Source organism: Taeniopygia guttata, chromosome 36 (assembly GCF_048771995.1).
Source record: "Taeniopygia guttata chromosome 36, bTaeGut7.mat, whole genome shotgun sequence".
In the NCBI taxonomy this organism is placed as follows: domain Eukaryota; kingdom Metazoa; phylum Chordata; class Aves; order Passeriformes; family Estrildidae; genus Taeniopygia; species Taeniopygia guttata.
In genome coordinates, this window is record NC_133061.1 from 2,864,082 (window position 1) to 2,889,745 (window position 25,664).

Sequence of the window (25,664 nt, forward strand, 5' to 3'; positions counted from 1 at the left end):
GCTCCTCCATGACCTTCGCAAAATCAATGAGATCCTCAAGGACATGGGCCCCCTCCAGCCTGGCCTGCCTTCACCATCAATGCTGCCTCAAGACTGGACACTTGCCATCGTAGATATTAAAGACTGTTTCTTCAGCATTGCGCTGCACCCCCAGGACACTCCATGGTTTGGTTTCTCCGTTCTCTCTCTTAACAGAGAGGCTCCACTCAAAAGATACCATTGGTTGTATCTTCCCCAGGGACTGAAAGTCTCACCTACTATATGCCAGTGGTACGTTGCTCACATCCTGTCTCCTGTTTGGAACCTATTTCCAGATGCAATCATCTACCACTACATGGATGATATCCTGGTATGTGCATCAGCAAAAACTTAGACATAAAGCAGTTAAATGGACAATCAAAACCATAGAAAAAACAGGATTCGAGATCCGTGAGGACAAAATATAGTACACCAACCCACGGGCTTATCTTGGATTCCTGATCCAGGAAAGGACCATCGTACCCCAGCAGCTCGCCATCTGAGACGACCCAAAAACCCTGAGAGACTTACACAGTCTGTACAGATCCATCAGCTGGGTACGTCCCCTGCTAGGAATTACAACAGAGGACCTTGCTCCCCTGTTCACCCTTCTCCGTGGCAATGAGGACCTCGACTCTCCACGTACACTCACAACAGAAGCCCGAGACACCATCACCAAGGTCCAAGAAGCCCTGTCTGCACGCCAAGCCCATCGCTTCGAGCCCAAGCTGCCTTTCCAGTTCGTCATTCCTGGAAAAGCACCCCGGTTCTGTGGACTGATTTTCCAATGGGATCTTCAACTCCTAGACCATTTATTGATACTGGAATGGATCTTTACAAACAACCAACCTTCAAAGACAATTAACATCTTCCAAGAAATCATGGGATATTTAATAAAAGAAGCCAAAACTTGCCTCTGCTCCCTTGCTAGGTGTGAGTTCACATGCATATACTTGCCACTGACCACTGGGGACCTGGAGCATTTGCTCCAGACCAATGAAAACCTCCAATTGTCCTAGACAGCTCTACAGGCCAAATTTCCATCCATATCCCAAAACATAAACTTTTTAATGCAGTCTTCAATCTGACCCCGAAATTAGTCCAAAGTAAAAGACCACTCAAAGCTCTGACAATATTTACAGATGGCTCAGGATCATCCCACAAGTCTGTAATGACTTGGAAGGACCCAGAGACCCAAAATTGGGAATCTGACATCCAAATAGTGGAGGGATCTCCACAGATTGCACAGTTAGCAGCTGTTGTCAGAGTCTTTGAGAAATTCAAAGACGAACCCTTTAATGTGGTCACAGATTTGGCATATGTTGCAGGTATAACTATGAAAGCAGAACACGCTCTTCTCAAAGAGGTTTCCAACCCAAAGTTGCACCAATTGATTTTGGCACTAACACATTTAATCTCTCACAGGAAGCAACATTACCAAACAATACATGTGACATCACACACCAATCTCCCAGGCTTTATCACAGAAGAGAACAGGAAAGTGGACACATTGGCCATGGCAATAGAAACTGCAAACATCCCTGACATCTTTGCCCAGGCAAAGTTGTCACACACATTTTACTATCAAAATGTACCTGCCCTCATCAAAATGTTCAACCTTTCAAAAGATCAAGCAAAAACTATTGTGGCCACATGCCCGAACTGTCAAAATTACCAGATACCATCTATGGGGACAGGAGCCAATCCCCGAGGCCTGAACTGCTGCCAGCTGTGGCCGACAGATGTAACTCACTTCCCACATTTTGGAAGGTCAAAATACGTACACATATCGGTCGACATGTTTTCAGGAGCAATATTTGCATCAGCTCATCCAGGAGAAACTACACAGCACACCATAAAGCACTTCCTCCTTGCATTTGCTACTCTGGGAATACCAAAACAAATCAAAACAGACAATGGACCTGCCTATACCTCTTGAAAGTTAAGAGAGTTCTTCAGTGAATGGGGAATAGAACACAAAAAAAGGCATACCAGCAAAATCCCACAGGACAATCAATCGTAGAAAGGACACATCAAACCCTCAAAAGAGTCCTCAATCAGCAGCGAAGGGAAACAAAAATCATATCTCCAGTTGAGAGACTTTGCAAGGCTCTCTGCATTATCAGCTTCCTAAATTGTACAACATCAGAGCCTGACCCGCCAATACTTTGCCACTTTGCAAACACCACCCAGGCAAAGCTCACTGAGAAACCACCAGTGCTAGTGAAAGACCCAGAAACACATCAAATTTCTGGGCCTTTCCAGCTGATTACTTGGGGTTGAGGGTATGTGTGTGTTCTACTACCATCTGGTCCAAGATGGTACCCAGGAAAAACATAAAACCATACCTAGGCACTGCAAACACTACTCCCACAAACAGTGACAAGAACTCCTCTGAGTTGAACACAAGACCTCCTGAAAATCAGACAAGTTTTGCCTGAATATTCCCTATTAAAAGCCCCGTCCTTGTCCAAAGATGAAAATTGTCTCTGTTGGTGCTGTCCTCACTGCTGCCTGGATGCTCCTCACCGTACCGAGTGCCTTTGGCTGGATTAGCCCACAGCCTGCCACAGTGTTTGGGTAACCCCAGCAAAAACATTAAACCAGCACAGAGCGAAATCACTGAGAACTGAACTCACAGAGCTGAAATCACTCCAGAGGTGCTCACTAAGTTGCCTGTGGCTGGGAGCTGAGCCGAGGGACCCAGACAGGCTGAGCCTGACAGCGCAGCGCTATCCGGACAGCCACGGCAGCGGCAGCCCGGGGGTCAGATGGACCCCTGGGACCCCAGGCAGCATTAACCAGGAGTGACTGGGATCACAGAGGAACCATAAAGGAAGTTACTGCAATAATACTGGGACTATCTGGGAGTGACTAGAATCATACTGGGAGTGACTGGAATCATACTGGGTGACTTGGAGTGACTGGGACCTTACTGGGGGCAAATGGTTCCATAATGAGAGTGACTGGGTTCATACTGGGATCATACTGGGAAGGACTGGAACCATACTGGGAGTGCCTGGAACTATTATAGGGGTGAATGGGAACACCTGGGAACATGCTGGGATCATGCTGGGATCACACAGGGAGTGACCAGGATGATACTGGGATCACACTGAGTGTAACTGGAAGTGAGTGGGACCATACTGGGGGTGAGTGGGAGCCACAGGGCCCATGCTGGGAGTGGCCTGGGGGGAACTGGGGGAACTGGCCCAGCTGGGGCTCAGGGTTGTTCTCCCCCAGGGCTGCCCCAGGTCCTGCTGCCACCCCTGGCCCCACAGAGCTGAGGGACAGGGGACAGCTGAGGGACAGGGGACAGGGACAGGGACAGGGCAAAGCTGAGGGACAGGAACAGGGCACAGCTGAGGGACAGGGCACAGCTGAGGGACAGGGACAGGGCACAGCTGAGGGACAGGGACAGGGACAGGGACAGGGCACAGCCAGGGAACACGGCCTGGCCAAGGGACACTGAGCCCCAGCACTTTGGGCTGTTGCCCTTGGGCTCCCAGCACAGGCCCAGGGGCAGAATCCCCTCCAGAAACTGTTGTTTGCTTTCAGCTCTGCTCTGGAACATTCCCCAGGAGCCCCTGCAGTGGCTGCAGCCCAGCCGAGTGCCCGGGGCCACCAAAGCCGCTCCGGCAGTGCCCTCCTGCCCTGGGCAGGGCACGGAACACCCAAGGAAAGGCTCGTGCTGGGCTCAGGGCAAGGACAGGGCACTCCCCTGCTGCTGCCACGGGCACAGCAGAGCCGGCCTGGGCAAAGGATTGGGATCGATGTCCCATGGAATCCCCGCAGGGATTACTTCTCATTGCACTGCTCTCATTGGATTGGTTATCAATTCCAATCATTTCCCCATGGAATTCCCATGGCAGTGGGTTAGGGAGGAGATCCATCCATGGAATTCTCACCTGACTGGGATGAGAGTGAGATCTGGCCATGGAAATTCCATGGCAATTCCTGCATTCCCAAGTCCCCCATTTCTGAATCCCCCATTCCCATAGGAATTGCCCTTCCCTTCCCACACCCACCTTTGTGCTCCAGAGCCTCCCGACCATATCTGATGTATTTTGGGGGCCTTTCCACACAGGTGTATCCCAGGTAATGCTTCATCTGCTCCACCATGATCCCTTTGTGTTCCCAGCACCTCTGGGATATCCAGACGGCACCGCTGGACACTGCAAAGCTCCTGAATCCCAGCAGGAAGGAGATGAAATCCCAGCCCTCGTAGCCGTACTGGTGGGATCCATGGATGCTCCATTGGACAGGAGGTCACAGCTGGAAACCCCCTGCACTGTGTGGAGACCTGGGAACGAGGAGAGAACGGACCCATGGAGTCGTGTCCCAGCCCCAGGGAGCCCCTTGGAGCTCCCTGGATTCCCATCCCAGCCCCACAGATCCCTCCCATCCCCAGAGATCCCATCCCAGCCCCTCAGAGTCCTCCATTCCCACAGATCCCAGCTCAGCCCCCGGCTCCCCCCACTGCCCCTGCTCTGGTTGTACCGACCCCATCTCCAGGTCACTGTCGGCCACGGGCCGGTTCCTGTCCTTGAGCAGGGTCTGGATATCCTAAAATCCCAGCTCTGGCTGTCCCAATATCCCAACTCTGGTTATCCCAATATCCCAGCTCTGGCTGTCCCAATATCCTGGCTCTGCTATCCCAATATCCAAAGTCTGGCTATCCCAATGTCCCAGCTCTGGCTATCCCAATATCCCAGTTCTGGCTATCCCAATATCCCAGCTCTGGCTATCCCAATATCCCAGCTCTGGCTATCCCAGTGTCCCAGCTCTGGCTATCCCAGTGTCCCAGCTCTGGCTATCCCAATATCCCAGCTCTGGCTATCCCAATATCCCAGCTCTGGCTATCCCAATATCCCAGCTCTGGCCATCCCAATATCCCAGCTCTGGCTATCCCAATATCCCAGCTCAGCTCCCGCCCCCATTCCCGGTGTCTGTGGTTCCATCCAGCCCCACTCGCTGCCGCAGCGCTCGCAGAGGGTCCCGTCCACGTCCCCCCCAAACAAGGACTGGGGGACCCCCGGGCCGGGCTCTGACAGCACCACTTCCAGGAACTGCAGGGAGTGGAAAACTGGGGAGACACAGAGATTTGGGGGAGCTGAGGGGGCTGAAAGTGAGAGTTTGGGGATCCAGGGGGTCCACAGGCCAAGGAAAGGGAGGACAAGAAGAGCTGGCAAAGCTGTGAAGGAGGTTCAGGGGCTGAGAGCCAAGAAAAGGGGGTGCAGGGACTGGGAGAGCTGGGATGGGGTGTCCAGGGAATCCTGTGCCCAGGAAAGGGGGTGCCAGGGCTCCTGAGTGTGAGGAAAGGAGGAGCTGGGAGCTGGGAAAGGCAGGAATGGGGGCCCAGGGGTCCCAGGTAGGGAAAAGGGTGGGGCTGGGGGTTGGGAGAGGTGTGGGATGGGAACAGGTTGTGTTGGTGCCGGATAAGGGGGTGCAGGGGGGTCTCAGTGCCGGGCAAAGGGGTAAAAGGGGGTCTTGGTTCTCAGGAATGGGGGCGCAGGGGGGTCTCAGGGTCACGGAAATGGGGGGGCAGGGATGGAGAGGTAGAAGGGAGTTCCAGGGGTCCTTGAGCCCAGGAAAGGGGAGTCCAGGGTTTCCCAAAAAGGGGTACCAGGGTGGGGACACCCGGGGTGTTTGGGAAGGGGGAGTTCAGAGGGTCTCTGGTTTTGCACAAAGGTGGGGCTGGGGGCTGGGAAAGGCAGGAATGGGGGTCCAAGATGTTCCAAGGCGTTCCAGGATCAGGCACACGGAAAATCTAGAGGCTGGGAGCAGGGAAAAGGGGAGCAGAGGGCCCTGATGTCCGGAAATGGGGGATTCAGGGGGGTCCCTGTGCAGGATAAGGGAAGCAGGGGGGATCCCGGTGCCGGCAATGGCGATTCAGGGTCCCGGTGCCGGGGTCCCACTCCCCCCTTGCCCGCCAGGAGCGCCCCCAGCCCCAGCGCTGGAGCCACCACGCTGCTCCTCCTCACTCCCAGTATGATCCCAGTATGATCCCAGTAGGATCAGCCACCCAGGAGCTGCTCCCAGTATGATCCCAGTACAGCCCAGTCACTCCTGGCATCCCCCCAGCCCTCTCTGCGTTCCGACCTGTCCCGGCTCCATCCCCGCCCCTCCCGCGGCTGCGGGGAGGAGGAGGAGGAGGGAGGAAGAGGCGGAGCGGCAGCGGGAGCAGCAGGAGGAGCGGGGAGGATGAACCGCGGGGCTCCGGCTCTGCCTGAACTCGCAGCACCCCGGGAGCGTCGCCCCCATCCCGCAGGTGCCCGGGGAGGGGGAGCTGGCCCCAAATATCCCGGGGCTCCCTGGGTTTGGGGTTTTTGGGGGGATGTTTGGAGCTGGCGGGGCTCCAAGGCCGAGCCGCAGCTGCCCTCGGGGGGACATCGGGGGTCCCCGGGAGGTGTTTTTGGGGGGTCCCGGTGCGGGTGGCGGCAGAGCCCCGGCGGGGCCGGGGGGATGCGGGTCCCCCCGCGGTGCGGGTTGGGCTTCCCGGCCGGGCCCTCCGAGCTCTGCCGGGGCTGCGTGGGGACCGCGCGGGAGCGGCGGGAGCGGCGGGGGGACCCCGGATTTGGGGAGCCCCGGGAGAGCCGCGGCTTCCCTGGGCGGGAGCGCAGAGAGAGGAGAGCCCCAGGAGCCCCAGCGGGGACCCCGAGAGGGGGGACCCCTGGCAGTGCCGGCACCCGGCAATGGGGGTGCTGGGGCTGGAGGGGCGGCATGGCCGGGAAAGGGGTTCGGGGGTACCGGGGCCGCCAGGGGCTGCTCCCAGCAGGTGCCCAGTTCCTACCCCTGTGTGCTTCCAGTTTCCTGGGCACTCCCAGGATGAGCCCAGTCAGTCCCAGTATCACCCTGGTCACTTCCCCTCACTCCCTGCAGGATCCCTGTTTCTCCCAGTATGAGCCCAGTCATTCTCAGTCATTCCCCATTGTGACGCTATTTGCCCCCAGCAAGTCCCAGTTGCTCCCACTTTTCTCCGGTGTGTTCCCACTTCTCCCAGTTGCTCCTAGTATAGTCCCAGTCACTCCCAGTATGATCCCAATATGAGTCCAGTATGATCCCAGTCTCCCCCAGCAGGGCCCCAGTCACTCATACTTGCCCCCAGCATGGTCCCAGTTGCCCCCAGCACATTCCCAGTGGCTCCCAGTGTGGTCCCAGTCACCACCTGCATGTTCTTAGGTACTCCCAGTACATCCCAGTTGCCTGGAACATTCCCAGAGTCTTTGCCAGGCACTCCCAGTTACCTCAGCATGGTTCAGCTGCCCCCAGTTTTATCCCAGTCACTGCCAGTACATCCCAGTTGTCACCTGCATGACTCCTGTCATTCCCAGTTGCTCCCAGTTGCTCTCAGTGTGTGCATTTGGCTCCCAGCATGGGCCTGGCAGCTCCCAGTAACCCCCAGTCAGGGTCCCTTGGCACCCACTGTAATCCCAGTATGATCCCAGTCACTCCCAGTATGATGCCAGTGCCCCCCAGTGTGATCCCAGTTGCTCCCTGTCAATGCCAACATGACCCCAGTAACCACCAGTATGATCCCTATGACTCCCAGTCTCTCCCAGTATATCCCAGTCACTCCCAGCATGCTCCCAGTCCCTCCCACTTCCTCCCAGTTACTTTCAGCATGATTCCAGTTGCTCACAGCTACTCCCAGTCAATCCCAGTATGATTCCTGTCACCCTCCATGGACCTGGCTCCTCCCAGTCTCACCCAGCATGGACCCGGCTGCTCCCACTGTGATCCCAGTATGATCCCAGTTGCTGCCAGAATAGTTGCAGTTGTTCCCAGTTCCTCCCAGTACGATCCCAGGTGTCCCTAGAATTGTCCCAGTCCCACTCAGCATGGTCCCACTCACTCTCAGCTGTCCCCAGCATGGTCCCAGCTGTTCCCAGTGTGGTTCCAGTCCCCCCAGTATGGTCACAGACACTCCCAGTATATTCCAGTTGGTCCAGTAAGGTTTTGATGACCTCAGAATGATCCCAGTCTTTCCCAGTTACTCCCAGTTGCCTCCAGCATGATCCCAGTTTCTGGCAGTTGCCCAAAGTGTGGTCCCAGTCGCTCCCAGTATGAACCCAGTTTCCCCATTTGTGGTCTCAGTCCCCTCAGCACGGTTCCAGTACCTTCCAGTTGGTCCCAGTTGCTTCCAATGTGTCCAGATTTTCCTCCCAACACGGGCCCAGTAGCTCCCAGTGACCCCCAGCCAGGATCCATTCACACCTGCTGGAATCCCAGTGGCTCCCAGGATGATCCCAGCTGCACCCAGTCCCCCCCAGTATGGTTCCAGTCACTCCCAGTATGATTCCAGCCCTGCCCAGAATGACTCCCTGTCACTCCCAGGGTGGGCCCAGTTGCTCCCAGTCACCTCCAGCATGGTTCCAGTCCCAGCCAGCACACTTCCAGTCATTCCCAGTATGATGCCAGCCAGTTCCAGTAGGATCCCAGTATGAATCCAGCATGGGCACAGCTGCTCCCATTATCATCCACTGTGGTTCCAGTTGCTCCCATTTACCCCCACTGTGGTTTCAGTCTCTCCCAGTGTATCCCAGTTGCTCCCACCATGTTCCCAGTCACTCCAGTTGTCCTCAATTGCTTCCAGCCTGATCCCAGTTGCTCCAAGTAAGATCCAGTAGGATCCCAGTTGCCCCCAGCATGCTTTCAGTTGCTTCCTGTTCTCCCCAGTGTGATCCCAGTTGCCCCCAGTTGTCCCTTGTATCAACCCCATCACTCCCCATATGATCCCAGTTGCTCCCAGCATGGTCCCAGTCATGCCCAGTTGTCCCCGGTGTAGACCCACTCACTTCCACTCGCTCTCAGTTCTCCCCAGCATGGTCCCCGTTGTTCCCAGTGTGTTCCCAGTCACCCCAGTAAGGTTACAGACATCCCCAGTAAATCCCAGTTGCCTTCAGCATCTCTGTGGTCATTCCCAGACACTCCCAGTGATCCCAGTAAGGTGCTTGTTATCCCAGTATGATCTCAGTCATGCCCAGTATGTCCCAGTTGTCTCCAGCCTGCATCCAGTCATTCCCAATTCCTCCAGTTTGCTTGCAGCATGATCCCAGTTTTTCTCAGTTGCTCCCAGTAGCCCAAAGTGGGATCCCAGTTGCTTCCTTTCATCACCAGTATGAGCCCAGTAACCTCCAGTATGATCCTTGTCACATGCCAGCACTCCCAGTATGGTCCCAGTATAATCCCAGTAACTTCCAATCACTCGCAGTATGGTCCCAGTTGCCTCCAGCTACATCAGCCCAGTCAATCCCAGTATGATGCCATTTGCTCCCAGAGTGCTCCAAGTTGCTCCCAGTCACCCCCAGTACAGGGATGCTGTGCATGGTGTGTTCCCAGTCACTCTCAGACACTCCCAGTATTAGTCCAGTCCCTCCCAGTATGATCCAGAGATGATGCCAGTGTGCTCCCAGTCAGTGCCAATATGAACCAGTTGTGCTCCACATGGTTCCAGTTGCCCCTTTCACCCTCACTGTCCCTCCCAGTCTCTCACAGTGTCCCCCAGTTCCTTCCAGCATATTCCCACTCACTCCCAGTTCCTTCCAGCGCGATCCCATTTGCTCACAACCGCTCCCAGTCAGCCTCAGTGTCGTGGCACTCACTGCCAGTATGATCCCAGTCACCTCCAGCATGATCCCAGTATAAGCCCAGTTGTTTCCAGTCATCCCCAGCAGGCACCCAGTGACTCCCAGTTCCTCCCAGTTGCTCCTAGCATGATCCCAGTTGCTCACAGCTGCTCCCAGTCACCCTCAGCATACTCCCAGTCACTCCCAGTATATCCCATTTGCCCCCAGCATGGTCTCAGTTGCTCACAGCTGCTCCCAGTCACCCTCATCATACTCCCAGTCACTCCCAGTATATCCCATTTGCCCCCAGCATGGTCTCAGTTGCCCCCTGTAGGCTCCTACTCTGTGTCAGTATGATCCCAGTACGATCCCAGTCTCCCTTGGGGTGACTGCAGTCTGCCTTGGCATGGGCCCAGCTGCTTCCAGTATGATTCCAGTACAATCCCAGTACAAACCAGTCCTTCCCAGTGCTGCCCCTCCTGGCATCCCCGAGCCCTCTCTGGGTTCCCCTCTCCTGATCTCCTGAGAGGAGCCCCAAGGGCCGGCAGTGCCCAGGCAGGGTCCCCAGGCAGCCCCAGTTTGGATGTGCAGCCCCCAGTTTCCCCAGTTTGCCTCTCCTTTGGCCCGGGCTGGGTTCCCCCCTGGAACAGCGGCTGGGAGCAGCCGAGAGCCCCGCGCTGCCCATCCCGACCTGTCCCGGCTCCATCCCCGCTCCTGCCGCGGGCTGCCGGGGCTGCGGGAACGGGAACCGAGGGTGTCACTGCTGCTGGGGGAGGAGGAGGAGGGAGGGAAGGGCAGGGATGAAGGAGGAGCGGGAGGCGGGGATGGGGAGGGGGAGGAGGGGGTATGGAAGGGGAGGAATGGAAGAGGAGAAGGAGGTGGGGATAGCGAGGGGTAGGAGGAGGAGGAGGGGGGATGGAAGGGAAGGGATAAAGGAGGACAGGCAGGAGGGGACGGGACACAGGAGGAGGAGCGATGGAAGATGAGGGATGAGGGAGCAGAAGGCGGTGGAGTTAGAGAGCAGGAGGAGGGGGAAGGAAAAGGGCAGGGAGAGAGGGGCAGGGATGGAGGAGGAGCGGGAGGTGGGCTTAGAGAGGAGGAGGAGGAGGAGGAGGGGGGATGGAAGAGGAGGGGCGTCAGGAAGAGGAAGAGGAGGGACAAGGGCGGATGGAGCAGAGCAGAGAGAATCACGCGGTCAGCCCTGCCTGAATTCGCAGCCCCCACCTGTGGGATCATCGCCCCCCATCCCGCAGGTGAGCGGGGAGGGGGAGCTCGGGACAGGTCTCCTGGGGGGTGCCTGGGTTGGGTTTTTTGGGGAGATGTTTGGAGAAGGAAGAACTGCGAAGCTGAGCGGAAAAGGCCCCTTGGGGGGACTCCTTGGAGCCCCTGCAGCCCAGAGCAGGGAAGAGGGGGAGAAGGAAGCCCGGGAGCCCAAACAGCCCCGGCACCCCTGAATGGGGAGAGCCAAGAGGGGGGAGCTTTTGGGATTGCTGGGACTCCCGGCAGCCTGGGGAGGGCGGGCATGGAGGAGAAGGGGGACCCCAATCCAAGTGTGACCCCAGCAGCTGGGACAGGGGGGAGCCCCGAACAGCAAAGGGGAGGGAGCAGGGACGGGGAACTCCTGGGAGGCTTTTTCAGGGCTGGATCTCGGTGTTCGGGAGGTTTTTATGGAGCCCAGGTGGCCAGGGACTTCTAGGGATGGACTGGGACAGAGGGAGCTTTAAACTCAACGTGCTCATCTCTTGTTTTCCCCAAACCAGGATTTCCCATTCCCAGCCCCTGGGAGGCTGCGAGGAAGAGGAAGAGCCTCTCCTTGTCCTTCCTCCCCCAGAGCAGGAGCTGAGGATGGAGAGCAGGGAGGACAAATCCCCGCGGCAGAACCTGGTGGGAGAGGCCGTTTTGAGCGGCTCCACAGCACAGGAACCCGACGGGGAGGAAAAGCCCCGGAGATCCCGCACGAGGAGGGGCTGCAAACGCAGATCACGGGGATCTGAGGGGGAAAGACCCACCCTGGGCCGGGGAGGCAGCCGGAGATGGATCCAGAGCTCGGAGCTGGCGGTCCCTGAGCAGCTCCATGATGGGGAGAAGCCCCACAAGTGCTCGGAGTGTGGGAAGGGCTTCAGGTGGAGCTCTGACCTGATCGTGCACCAAAGGACCCACACTGGGGAGAGGCCCTATGAGTGTGGGGAGTGTGGGAAGAGCTTCAGCCAGAGCTCCAGCCTGATTGTGCACCAGAGGATCCACACTGGGGAACGGCCCTATCAGTGTTCCAAGTGTGGGAAGGGGTTTACGAGGAGATGCCATCTCTTCCTGCACTATCAGAGTCACACAGAAGAGAGGCCCTTCTGCTGCCCCAACTGCGGGAAGGGATTCAGGAACAGCTCCCACCTCACCACGCACCGGCGCATCCACACTGGGGAGAGGCCCTACGAGTGTTCCAAGTGTGGGAAGAGGTTTCAGACAAGCTCCCATCTCCTCCGGCACTATCGTGTTCACACAGAGAAGAGGTCCTTCCGCTGCCCCGACTGCGGGAAGGGATTCAGGAAGAACTCACACCTCACCACGCACCGGCGCATCCACACTGCGGAGAGGCCCTACAAATGTTCCAAGTGTGGGAAGAGGTTTCAGACCAGCTCCCATCTCCTCCAGCACTATCCGGTTCACACAGAGGAGAGGCCCTTCCGATGCCCCGACTGCGGGAAGGGATTCAGGCACAACTCCACCCTCATCCAGCATCGCCGCATCCACACCGGGGAGAGGCCCTACGAGTGTGGGGAGTGTGGGAAGAGCTTCACCCACAGCTCCAACCTGATCAAGCACCAGAGGACCCACACTGGGGAGAGGCCCTACGAGTGTTCTGAGTGTGGGAAGGGGTTTCAGACCAGCTCCCATCTCCTCCAGCACTATCCGGTTCACACAGAGGAGAGGCCCTTCCGCTGCCCCGACTGCGGGAAGGGATTCAGGCAGAACTCCCACCTCCTCAGGCACCAGCGCATCCACACTGGGGAGAGGCCCTACGAGTGTCCCCGGTGTGGGAAGAGATTCTCACACAGCTCTAACTTGACCAAACACCAACGGAGGCACCAGTAAGGGAAACCCTGTGAGTGCCCCGAGTGCGAGAAGAGCTAAACTCCATCCCCCACTGGAGGACCCACATTGGGCACAGCCCTGGTGCCCCACATTCCCTTTCATCCATGTTGGGAACACACCTGGCTGCTTCTCCTTTTGTGTTGACCTTAATTTTTTTCTCTTCTCAATCTCTCTGCGCTCCAAAAGGCAAGAGGGATTGATCTTTCACCTCAAAACCACTCACATCCCACTGAAAACAACTGAATTTTAACCACAGAGGCTCAATCCCTCTTCAAATTGTTTGTTCCCACCTCAAAAAAAACCAATCCCACACAAAACTCACTCGAATCCACTGCTGCCAGGGTGAGATGGGTTTGGGAGGAGACTGGGAGAAGTGGGATCCCAGTTTGGAGCGGTGCGATGGGGATTGTGTGGGGCTGGGTGGCTGGGATGTATTTGATAGCAAATAAAACTTTCAGACTTAGTGATTTCTTTGCCGTTCATCTCCAGTCCGTGGCAGTTCTGTTTTTCAGGGCACCACCTTCTCAGCTGATTGTGTTTGTGTCCTCCTTTCCCTCCCACCTCTCTTTGCCTGCTCTGTTTTTCTCTCCATGTCTCCATTGAGCCAGGGACCTCCAAAGATCCTCCCCCAATTTAATTTGCTCAGGGACCACCAAAGATCCTTCCCTGATTTAATTGAATCCTCCTCTAATTTAATTGCCCCCTCTGCCCCCAATGACCCACCCCTGATTTTTTTTTTTTATTATTTCCCAATTATTATTTTAATTCTTAGTTCAGGAGCTGAAGTTATGGAGGCCAGCAGGGAAATGTCTCTGTAGGATTTTGCTCCACTTGGCTTTCAGCCCCTTCTCAAGAGCTTTGCCTTCGAGGGCAAAGGGAATGTCTTTTCCTGGCTGGGAGCTGAAATTCCAGACCTCTGGAATGTGTGCAGGGCCATATAGACTGGGATCAACCAGAGATTGGGATCAAATATGCACTGAGATCCTGTGGTCTAGGATCAACTAAGGACTGGGATAAATTAGGGACTGGGGCCCTACAGACTGGAATGGACTGAACTGGGATCAAATACGGACAAGGATCAAATATGGACTGGGATCCTATGGACTGGTATCAACAAGGGACTCGGATAAAATAGGGACTGGGATCCTACAGACTGGGATCAAATTGGGACTGAGATCATATGGACTTGGATCAACTGGAGACCTGGATCAACTACGGACTGTGTTCAAATAGAGACTGGGATCAGATGTGGATTGGGATCCTATAGACTGGGATCAAATATAGTCTGGGATAAAATTGGGACTGGGGTCAGATATGGAATGGGATCATATGGCCTGGGATCAAATATAGACTGGGATAAAATTGGGACTGGGATCAGATATGGACTGGGATCACATGGCCTGGGATCATATGTGTTGGGGAAGATCAAATAGGAAAGCCTTATAAATATGACTGCCTGGCAAAAGGTTTAGAAAATACAGAGACTGAGATGGTAACAAGTTGTGACATACCAAACCGTAGTTACTGCACAAGTAGAACACAATCGTACAGCCAGGATGAAGACAATCCCCCCTTCTGGTTGAACAATGCCCTTACCTACAGGTAGGTCCAAGGGTCAAATGGACTGTTGGATCTCACCCCAATGTATGGTTCATCCCACACCTGTAACCCTCCCCTGAAGCATCAGGAGTCTGTGACCCCATTGGCCTGAGTCTTGTTCCAGCCCACCTTGAAGCCCCTGACAAGGAGTCCCTGAGGAGCCAGATGCTCTCTTGGAACTTCTGTTCTCTTGGAACTGCCCCTCTCCTGGAACATCCTCTTGGGATCCTCTCTTATCTCCCTCTACCCCTTGCCTTTCCCTTCCCCCACGCCCTCGGGCCTGCCACGGATCAGGTCTGGTGACTCCAAGCAGGGCCTTTCACCCTCTCTAATAAACCAGATATTCTAAGAGCAGCCTTCAGAGATCTCTCGTCTCCACCCATCCAAAGCGTCCTGGAGTCCAGCGTCCTCACAGTATGGACTGGGATCAACTAGGGACTGGGATCAAATACGAACTGGGATAAAATTGGGACTGGGATCAAATACGGACTGGGATCAAATATGGACTGGGATCAAATATAGTCTGGGATAAAATAGGGACTGGGATCAAATATGGACTGGGATCAACTAGAGACGGGGATCAACTAGAGATTGGGATCAAATATGGAACTGGGATCCTATGGACTGGGACAAACTGGACTGGGATTATATGGAATTGAGATCCTATGGAACAGCATAAACTTTCTAACATGACACATATAATATTCATTGTAACACTTGCGAAAAGCCAATTATAAATATGCATTTGTCACAATCTCTCCTCCTTTTCTTTATAAATCATTTGGCTTGAGCAATATTTCTTATCCTCTTGCATTCTTTGGACTCTGTTGGAAATCAAATAAAACATGGGATTAAACAAAGAAGAAATATCAAAACACTTGTAACACATAAAAGGAAGAATCCTAATTTCTTCCACCATCCCATTCTCAATACATTACCCCACCTGTTAGTTTTTAACATTATTTTCCCTTTGGTTGTTTTTGGACTGATACCAGGGTCATAAGTTTTTTCTGATATCCTTTGTTTATTCCAGGATGACGCCCTCATTGCCATCTATTTTCAACAATCTGTACACCCCATTCTTTAGCCAATAAATAGCGTAAAGCCAACCTATTTTAATACACTGCAGTTATACTTTGGCTTTGCTGACTCAATATTAATTCCAGTGCCTGAGCAACTTTGTTATCTCCTCTATAACTGCTTGGAGTCCTATAATACGATGCAGTATATAATTTGGGGTTAATACAGAGCTAGATTGCTGTGCTGGTTTCACCTTTTTGTTTACTAATTGCCTTTTTACCGAATCTTGGACTATATCTCTAAGATCAAATGTAAAACAAATCCATCTCTCTCCTTTTGGACATTCCATGCCCCAAGTATTACTACTTTTCCCTAAGTTCCTTGTAATCCAATATTTTTCCCCATTTTGCCTGCAGGTACTCAGTTTGGGTGGGTCTGTGGCTGTTGACATGGGTGTGTGTAACAAAAACGAACTTTGGTTCCTTTCTGTGTAATACTTTCTGTAGCATTTGGGACACGATCTTGCTGGTATCTCAGAAGGGAAAAGACAACAAATGAGAGACAGAAACAGGAATGACAGAGGTCTGGCATGGCTTATACCCCCACCTCCCCTGCCTGTGGGGTTGCTTCCCACAGCAGGTACGTGTGATCTTCTCGGTGGTGAGTACAGTGCTCAGTCCAGGCTTGCCCTCTGTTTCCCTTGTCACTCCTTTTTACTCATTTTTTTAGGCAAGTCCTTTTCGACACTCCTTAACTGTGGCTTCCCATCATTCCTCAGGTATCTCTCAGTCAACAGGCACTAATAACTCCCATCCACAAAACCAAGTTATTACTTCAGTTTTTGAGTTCTTTCTGTATAGGGAATTGATTCAGTACTCGATACTTCTTGCAACGAGAACACAGATTTTGTGAACTACAATGCCAATTATTCTCATAATTTAAACATTCATTTATAGCCCAGCTGGCATGTCCAATATGAGGATGAATCACATAAAATATACAGTGTAGTACTGATGGCAATTTCCCTTCTTCCCTGTACAAGCCACAGGCTAAGGCCAGGCTATAAGAACTCTTTGACTGAAACACTCCCGATCCTCCTGTTTGAAGTGGCAGTGTTCCTCTGCCAAGGAGGTGTCGGAGGCGTCTCAGAGTTTATTCAGGCCGGGCTTAGAACCAGTGATGCAAGCTTTGCCTTATTTCTCAGTGAGGTGTTATTCTTTGTACCTGCCTTGGATCATTTGGATCTTCCCAAACCATTACCACCCAGTCCTGGTTGGAAGTCAATTTGGTATCACCCGGTTTAGATGTGATAGTCCATTCCTCAAGTTTCCTCACAAGTCCTTTGGTTTTGCTGGCATGAATTCACCCTCTTTCCGTGGTTTGGATTGCTGCTTTAATGGTACCTGGAAAGGATTTCTTAATAACACAGTGTTAAAAGAAAAACAATACTGCATTAACTTTTACCATTAGTTTTCTTTAAAACTTTCTGAGTTTAACTAAACTCTTTTTCTACAGCCACTTCTTCTTCTTGTATCCAGCTGTGTTAATAGCTGCAGAGACCAATTCTTCTTCCTGTGAGCTATAATTAGTTAAATAAAAAAGACCAGGCCAATTTTAACATGAGATGTATCACATCTCTTGCCTTTTACTTTTTGGGTAACATCTAACTGTTTTAGTCTTACAGACTTTAAGTCTTCAGAACAAAAGCCTTCTCTTCTTAACAACAGCAATCAGAAAGAAAAAAGAAATCTTGCTTAAGACAATAAACCACTTTGTGAGAGTCACAATCTCTGCCTTGATCTTATCTCTACTGGTGGTCCTGTTCACAGCCTTGGGTTTAACTCTGTCCTTCCCCACTTCCCCCCCTCCTTGTTGTCACTCTGCCTAGCAGGAATGGGGGAGAACTTACAGATAGCTGTGGCTGAGGGGACCTTGGGGGTGTATTTCGCTCTCCCCTTCGCTCTCTTTCTCTCTCTCTCTCCCCCTTTCTCTCTCTTTCTCTTTCTTTTTCTCTCTTCACATTTCAGCAGCCACATTCCAATATCAGTCCACTTTCTAACATTAATCCTACATCCTGGAGAGGTGAGTCTAGTAATCACCTCTCCCCCCTTTTTCAACTTCCTTACAAAGTAAATTACTTTTGTTATGCGTGTTCTGCAGGCCTGTAATTCAAGGCACCCTCCACCAAGGCTACCAGCCACTCACAGCTGACAGATCCAAAAATAAAGACTTGGTTTGCTATCACAATTTTTCCATTCACAAGCTTGAAAAGGTTGCAGGAAGAAAGTAAACAACAACTTACTTCCAAAGTGACCCTGCCTGCACCAAAACAAATTTAAGGCAATGCTAGTTAGTGCAATGCAATTTGCAACGAAGCCAAGGTTTGATTTGGGAAGGGCATCTGAGGACACAGAGCATGAGTTTTACAAATCTGTATTTTGAAGAGGGAATGGACAAAATAGGAATAGAGTTGAGGGCAGGGGGAGGACAGCAAGTGAGGAATTTTTCTCTGCAATACTCTCTTTTCGACTGCCAGGAAACACTCTAACACTCTCTCCAAAGAGATAAAGAAAAGCTCATAAAAAACAATCTACATTACATATACTACCATTCATCTACATTTACTCACTTTTATTTTTCACTAACTCTCACATACAACAAGAAGATACTTTTTACTTTCAAACAGTCTACATTACATATCTACACCCTGAGTGCTGTTGGAATGTTAATCCCTCAACCCAGCAGGTTTGAATCCTGGATGCTCTTGGGCACTCTTATCCCTCAATCCAGCGCTCCACGGGGTTCCTCTTCTTCCTAAGACCCAGTCCCAGTTTCTCTGGGAGGGATTCTCTCTTTTTTATCACTCCCTTGGTCTCTTTACTGGCCGTTTTTCACATGAAGAAGACGAAAAGCAGCATGAGAGACTACAGCAATCACTTGGCAAGTCTGGGATACCCAGCAGCTTCCGTCACACACATTCATTCCCCCCTTATCCGCCCCATCCCAACAAATACTCACCTATCCTTTGTCCTTGGGTCTTGGTTCTTCGTGTACACTTTAGTCTTGGGGCTAATTACTGTGGTTTTAGGGAATGCTTTCCCTTTTCTTTGTTTTATTGTCTCCTTTTGCCCATAGATCATAACCTGTGTCTGGTCACACACCAGGGGAACAGAGCGAGGGTGCCTAAATAGGGCAGGACCCGTCTTCCTCACCCTGACTCTCCAAGGCCCCGGCAGAGAGGTGTTAAAAACCATCCTTTGCTACCATAATTGTGAAAAACGCCAATCACTTGGCTGTTAAATTTTTAATAATAATAACATGGTTATTAAAATAGTAATACAATTAGAGTAATAAAAATTTAGAGTTAGGACAATTACAAGACAATAAAAAGCAAAGAATTAAGGATGTCCAGATGCTCTGGGGCACTTAAGCCACAACAAGCATACCTTGTGAACAAAGGAATCACCCCTAAAACTACACTATTGCATATTCATATATCCTTCATGGTTATGCATACATTCTATTTAAAACAAGAAACTCTGTCTGTTATATGCCAACTATTTCCTTTAATCCCCATGGCGTCTTCGAGTCTGAGCAAGGCCTGAAGAAATTAGATTCTTCTGACAAGAAAACCATAAATTCCTCTTCTTTGGAAGATTTAGGTGTTCTGTGATGGTTATGTCAAAGCGAGTATGTCATTCCTTAAAAGAAAACCCAGATACATAGTTTCTATTTTAACTTCTAAAGCTTCATTTTAACTACACAACTACATTTACAGTATGATTAAAATGTTAATACAGCACTACTATTCAAACTAACATATGTGCATTTTTCACCTTGGGCGTCTGGTGGAGTATCCCCGGAAAGTGCCCATCTCTGCAGGGAGCCACGTGTTTTCAATTGTAAATTAGGTCTTTCTTTCTCTGTCATCTGTGGTTTCCAGTCTTTCCCGGTTGGTTCTTCAGGTCTTTTAAAACTTTAAGAATCTTTTTCTACTAGCACAACTGACTTCATGTATATTTTACATAATCACGAATTATTCCATAATTTATATTACAATGGGGCTGCAGAGATCCCCCTGCAGGTCCGTGGGGATGCAGAGATCCCCCTGCAGCTCCGTGGGGATGCAGAGATCCCCCTGCAGGTCCGTGGGGATGCAGAGATCCCCCTGCAGGTCCGTGGGGATGCAGAGATCCCCCTGCAGCTCCATGGGGATGCAGAGATCCCCCTGCAGCCCCTGGAGGAGCCAGGCTGGAGCTCGGGGATGCCTGAGAGGAGGCTGTGACCCCGTGGGCAGAGGGGCCCCGCTGGAGCAGCCTGGCCTGGCAGGACCGAGCCCGTGGCACAGTGACCCACGCTGCAGCACTTGGAGGGGGCTGTGCCCCAGGGGATGGACTCGGCTCGGAGAAGTTCCTGGAGAAGTCTCGGCTGGGAGAGAGCGCAGGGTGCAGCAGGGAACGACTCCTGTCCCTGAGCAGAGGGAGAAGCCGCGGGGGATGAGCTGAGCACGGCCCCATTCCCTGTCTCCTGCCCTGCCGGGGGAGGAGGTGCAGCTGGGAGCAGGGAGGCGTGGGGAAAGCTGCATTTAAGGCTCTGCACTGACTTCTCCTCATCCTGCTCTGAGTCTTTGCAGTTTTCTGCCAGAAATCTCTCCCCTCCCCCGCTCACCCACAGGGCTTTGGGCAGTTTCCCTTTTTGGGGGAAATCAAAGCCAAGCACCGATGCACTAATGAGGGGCAGGAGAAGGGAGGCTCCCGGGCTTCCCGCAGAGCCGGAGGCACGGAAGGCGCAGGGCCGGGAAAGCCGTGGCGGGAGGTGCGGAGAAGTTTGTTTGTGTGGGCAGCTCAATCCCGCCTCGGGCCCGGGCCCGTCCCGGGGCTGTTGCTCATCTCCGGCTTTGCCCTCACGCAGCGCGGGGGGCCCTGAGAGCGCGGGGCGAGTCTGGGCCGTGCGCAGAGCCCGCCCCCAGCTCGCTGCCATTGGCCGCTGGTGCCGTCAGTCGTGGTTGCGGCGCGCTGATTGGTGGGAGCGGGGCGCAGCACGGCCCCGGCGGCGGGCTGAGGGCGGCCGTGGGCGGGCAGCGGCGCCATTGGCGCCGGGAGCGTCTGTGCGGGCCCGGGAGCGGCGGCAGCGGCCGGAGCGCGGTGAGGCGGCGTCGGCGGAGCTCGGAGGCGGCCCCGGCGCAGGTGGGAGCCGCGCTGGGTTCTGCGGGGGCTCGGGGCTGGCTGCGGGCGGAGGGGGCGGCAGGGGGCTGCGGCGGGTCGGTGGTGCCGTGTCCGGCCCGTGCTGGCCCCGGGCTGAGGGCGCGGCGGGAGCGGCTGCCCGCGGTCTCCTTCCCGCCGGGGCCTGGGCAGGAGCCGCTGCCGGAGCAGCGCTGGCTCGGCCCGGCTGCTGTGGGTAGGACAGAGGGGGCTGCCCCGCGGCCGGGAGCGTGCGGGGAAATTCCCGTCGCCGGAGGTTTCTGTGGCCGGAGGAGAGCGAGGAGTCCTGTAAAAGTGACTTTATTGCCGAGCACGGGGAGAGGCCGTGGGGCATTTGCCGTGCGCTCTCTGCCATGGTTGTAGTCCGCAACCTCTTTTTTATCCTCATTTTCCCGGCCGCATCTCCCTCTGCCTTTGCCCACCGGCTGAGGTCCTTGGAAGGTTCAGACTTCCCGATGCGCCTGCTGCCTGTTCTCGTTAATATGCACCCTCCTTTTGTATACCAGCCGATATTCATGGCTCTGTTAAGCCTTTGTTCTCCTGGAAGTTCGGGAATTTAGCGGGACTTTGAGAAATTGTGTGGCTCAATTTGTGAAATTTATTGGAACTGATGGTTTCCCCCCGTTAATTCCTTATCTACAAGTGCCTTGCCCTATCTCCAGTCAGATTCACTCCTTGACTCTGTTTTGTTCTTCCCGGGTCCTCTTTGGTTTTGGGATTATTCTCGGTGCCCTCATTCCCTGTCCTTTTGTGGCCCTTTGTGGATCAGGCCTGGCTGCCACCTGCATCCCCTGGCTCAGCTGCTGGATGAGCTGCACTGCCAAGGTGTGGAGCATGGTAAAAAGATGAGAGTTGCTGCAGCACAGAAGAGGAGAAGCGGCATTCATGTAACCCCTGGTGTGCCGGGGAGCCACGAAAGCATGTCCCATTCCCATCCTTTCCCTGTTTGGACCAATACATAAACTGCTCTCCTTTTTCGTTTGTTATCTTTTTCAGCACTTTTCCCTTGTCTGGTCTTTGCCAACAGCAGTTGGAGCCATTTAGTTTTGCACAAACTCCCTTTTTTTCTGCTCACAGATAATCTGATCTCATCCCCTGGTGAAATGTTGTGTTCCTCATTGCAGTGGCTTGGTCAGCAGGAAGGTCAGGAGCTGGAGCTGTCTGGTTGGTTCTTCTTTTGAGGACAGCTTTTAATCTAATGATGCCATTGAAACGATAAATGGGTTCTCTGCCTCCCGATATGAATTGGTTTGGGTTCCCAGGGGCTGGTCCATGGTGTTGTAGCATTTGTTCTGGTGGCCCTTCATCTTTTCCCCATTTTTGGGTGCTCCCTGCAGCCAGGGCTGCATTAATTGTTCGCATTTTTCTAATTACATCATCAAATACTTGAATTCCAATTGATTTCCCTGGACTTGTTCTAGCAAAAACCCCAGTGCTCTGATACACCCTGTACAGCACAGACAGGGGCAGCAGATGTTGGAGTGGGCAGGGGGATGATCTCCCCCTTATTTTAGTGAAGTTTTCACAACATTCTCCATTTGCTGTTTCCCTTTGCAGCCTCAGCCATTTCTGTTTCAGAGTCAGATCCTCACCATGGGCTCTGCCTTCAGCCGTGCAGATTCCATCTGTGCAAGCAGGCAGAGCTTGGGGTGAGGGGCAGAGGGAATCAGCCAATTCCTGCCCCAGGCCAGAAGAGCCAGGTACATTGTCCCCACTCTGCCCCGGCAGAGTTAATTTGCATTTCTAAAGCTCCTCTCCTGGGTGCCTGGAATGCAGCTTCTCTTCCAGAGCAGCCTTTAGCAGCTTCACAGCTACCCCCCCCCCACCAGCACATCCTGCTGCTTTTTTTTTTTTTCCCCTTCAAATCATGTATTTATGGTTTGTGAGTTAAAGGGTCACCTTTAATTCTCTTCTAGTTTTGCAAAATGCGGCCTAAAGAGGAATGTCGAAAAACCCAGGCTAAAATTTTTCTATCTCTTAGAGCAACACAAAAAAAGCCACAATAAAATTCCAAGGCGATTCAGTTTTTTCTACTTCTCCTCGAAGTAAAAACTCATTCTCACATCCCTAACCGAAACCTAACCGGCAATATAGAAGTAGGAATAATACAAAAAAATACTCTAATGCTCTAAACTTTGCGTTGAAACTGCAAGAAAAAGGAAAACTCCACCAATATGTTTCGTGTTAGAGTCAAGGCATTCCTTAATTCTGGCCAGGATGTGCAACAGAAATCATTCCATCCCCACATAGCCCGGGTGTGCAGAGAAAATCGTTCCATGACACCTAAAGTATCAGTAAAATATATTGGAGTATATAATAAATAAAATACTATCGGAGTAAAAGTTCCGTGGCTTTTACTAGATTTTTCCCAAACTTGATACAGTCAGAACCAGTCTAAATCCACTGGTTTAATGTTCCAAAGTTTCAAGTTGTGCAGTTTTTAGTATTTGGTTTCCTATTGGACCCGGATTTCTTTGCTTCTGCTGTTAATGAGGTGGGAAGTGCTGGATTTCCTTCTCAGCCTTTTGCAGACCAGGTGTCTGCAGCCCTGGCAGTGTCTGGGGTAGGTGTTGGTTGCTGTTTGCTGCTGGGGTTGATGTTTTGCTGCTGGGCGTTATCTTTGTGGGTATCTTTTGGGCCATTCCCAGTGTGTTGAGATGTTAAACTCATCTCCATTGAGTGGTGCAACATCCCTTAACAAAACCTTTAACATTTCTTTCCCCAGGGCCAAGGCAAACCGAGCCTGAGTAGAGAAATGGAAGGTTAACAATGTTAAAGTCTATGAGCTGGTGTATTTTCCATCAATGCCATGGCAGGCAGGGCAGTGTGTGAGTGTAAGTGAGAGCCAGAGTGGAATTGTCCCGTGCTCTTGCCCAGCAGCTGTGGCAGGGCAGGCCCAGAGAGCGCTGAAGCTGCAGCAGTGGCAGCAAGGGCTGTCCCCGGTGGCTGGAGCTGCCAAAGGAGGGTGGCCAGGCCGAGGATTTCAGCAGAGGATGTGTGGGCAGGCCCAGGGCCTTGCCCCGCTGTGGAGCCCTGGCTGCTGCTGCGCTGCCTTCAGTGCAGGCTCAGTGGGGGCCTCCCATCCTCCTGCTGCAGGCAGGAAGTGCAAATCTCCGGGGCTGCAGAGACCTGGAGCCGAGGCTGAGGGGTCCCCCGTGCTCAGCTGTGCTGGCGGCTGTTTCTGGCCTCGGGGCCACTTGGCACGGGCCACGCCACTTGGCCACCAGTGGTGCTGCTCTGCACTCCTTAGGCAGGAGCCGATGTCCTGCTGGGATGTTGGCAACAGCAAAGTGCCAAGGCAGGCTCTGTGCCAGCCCAGCTTCCTGGGGGAGAGATTGCACCAGAGACAGGATTCTGGCCACAGACTGCTTTAAATGTGCATCCCTTATCTGCACCCTGCACTAGGTGGAGAATTCCCAGGGTAAGGAATTCGCAAGATTAATTGCTGGGGAGAGAATTCAATATGTGCCCTGGGTCTGGCTCTTCTTGCCCAAGCCAATGGCAAAAGCCGTACCCATGGCATCTTGGTTTCTATCCCAGCTTCCAAAGGTGTTTCTTTCCATCCCCTTTCATTTTTTGTACCCAGCGTGAGCTCTGGGGGTGCCAGGGGTTCTGGAGGTCCCATTGTATTCCTAAAGCTGCCATAACCCCCTGGAGGATCTTTCCTGAAAAATGAGTTCTGCTCTCTGAGTCTCTTTCATGTTCAATGCCTTTTATTGGAATGATTTCTTTTAGAAATATCTTTAAAAGTGATCCAGTGGTTGCTGAGCAATCAGAATTGCTTTTGCCCCCCTGTTAGGTGAGATGGTGTCACCAGAAGATATTGAAGCCTTCCTGCTCAGGGCATTTCAGTTCCAGGCTCTTACAAGCACACACAGCTGTGCCGGTTGAGCTGACCATGGTGGGTAACCTGGGCTTTGTCTGATTCCCTTTCCTCAATAACAGCGTGTCTTGGAACTCTTTTCCCTTCTGCTGCCCTTGAAGAGCCATCCACAAAGACATTTTCTGCCTCAGGCCAGGCAATGTCTCCTGAATCTCCCCCAGGCTGGGTCTGGAGCTCTGTCACTTGAATGCAGTGCTGGGTTTCTTCCCAGCCCCTCTGGGGGCTGTTCAAACAGGAGGCTGGGTTAAACCCTTCCCCTGTCCTCAGTTCTGAATCCTCCTGTGCCACTGAACAAGTTTCACACTGTAATAACCGAGCACTGCTCATCCATTGCGAGGCTCTTTTGGTTATCAGAGCTTGAACTTGATGGCAGACTGGAACAGTTGGAGATCCTGTTGTCATCAGGTTTTGGGCCTCGGTTCCCGTTGAAGCTGTGGCTGCACAATTCTGCAGGCAATGAGGCCACTCTGGCCACTGGGTGAAACATTTTGGCCCAAAAATTCCTTTGGCATGGCTCTGTTGAACATTCACCTACAATTCCAATTTCTTTTCTGAGTCTGGAAGAGCCACAGCTGAGGCATCAATATTTTTTATTTTTCATTTTCTCAAGTTTTATTCTCTTTCTCCTGTCCATACAACGTGTAGGCTGTCTGGGGTTAAAAAGTCCTACAATGTTCTGGCTGGAACAGAGCATCCTCAATCCAGGCTGTGTAATTCTCTATTAAATCTCACAATTGTCGCAGCTCCTTTTTGGTCCTGGGAAATGTTACTTCTGAGATTACCCAGACCCTCTCTGGGTCAGTCCACCACAAACGATCAGTCAAATTATGTCCCAAAATTTAACCTTTTTCTCTATGATTTGCACTTCTTTTTCCGATACTCAAAAGATTTTTTTGGCAGGAAATTCAGCCATTTCACAGAGGCTTTGTCTACCACTTGTTCTTGTGCTCCTCATTGGAGCCATCAGATTCCCTGACTGGCAGGATAGGAGTGCTGTAGGGAGACATCCCTGGCTCCAAAAGCCCTGCCTTTAGCAGGGACTCCATACCAGGCTGTGAGCCCTTCCTTCCCTCCCCTGGAACAGGGTGTTGCTTTTAGCCCCCACTTGTCCTGGTTGCTTCCAAGTAATTTGGAGAGGCTCCACATCAAATTTTCCCTCTGGGGCTGCCCACACCTCTGGGTTCCCTTCAGCACAGACCGTGCCAGACATTTGACACAAAGGTACAGCAGCAATAGCCTCTGTATCACCTTTTACAATATTACAATGCCACCATCAAATTCCTT

At 52.6% G+C, this 25,664-nt stretch overlaps 2 protein-coding genes across 2 annotated transcripts in view; one reads left to right on the forward strand and one right to left on the reverse strand.

The window, feature by feature from the left end:
- LOC105759916 (uncharacterized) overlaps positions 1-25,664 on the forward strand; it is a 649,836-nt gene that overhangs the window by 383,981 nt on the left and 240,191 nt on the right. Inside the window, 1 exon segment of the mRNA XM_072921323.1 lies at positions 11,659-12,673. Coding sequence (XP_072777424.1) covers positions 11,659-12,673 — 1,015 coding nt within the window.
- Positions 1-25,664, reverse strand: part of LOC140681480 (uncharacterized) — a 1,248,316-nt gene that overhangs the window by 239,901 nt on the left and 982,751 nt on the right.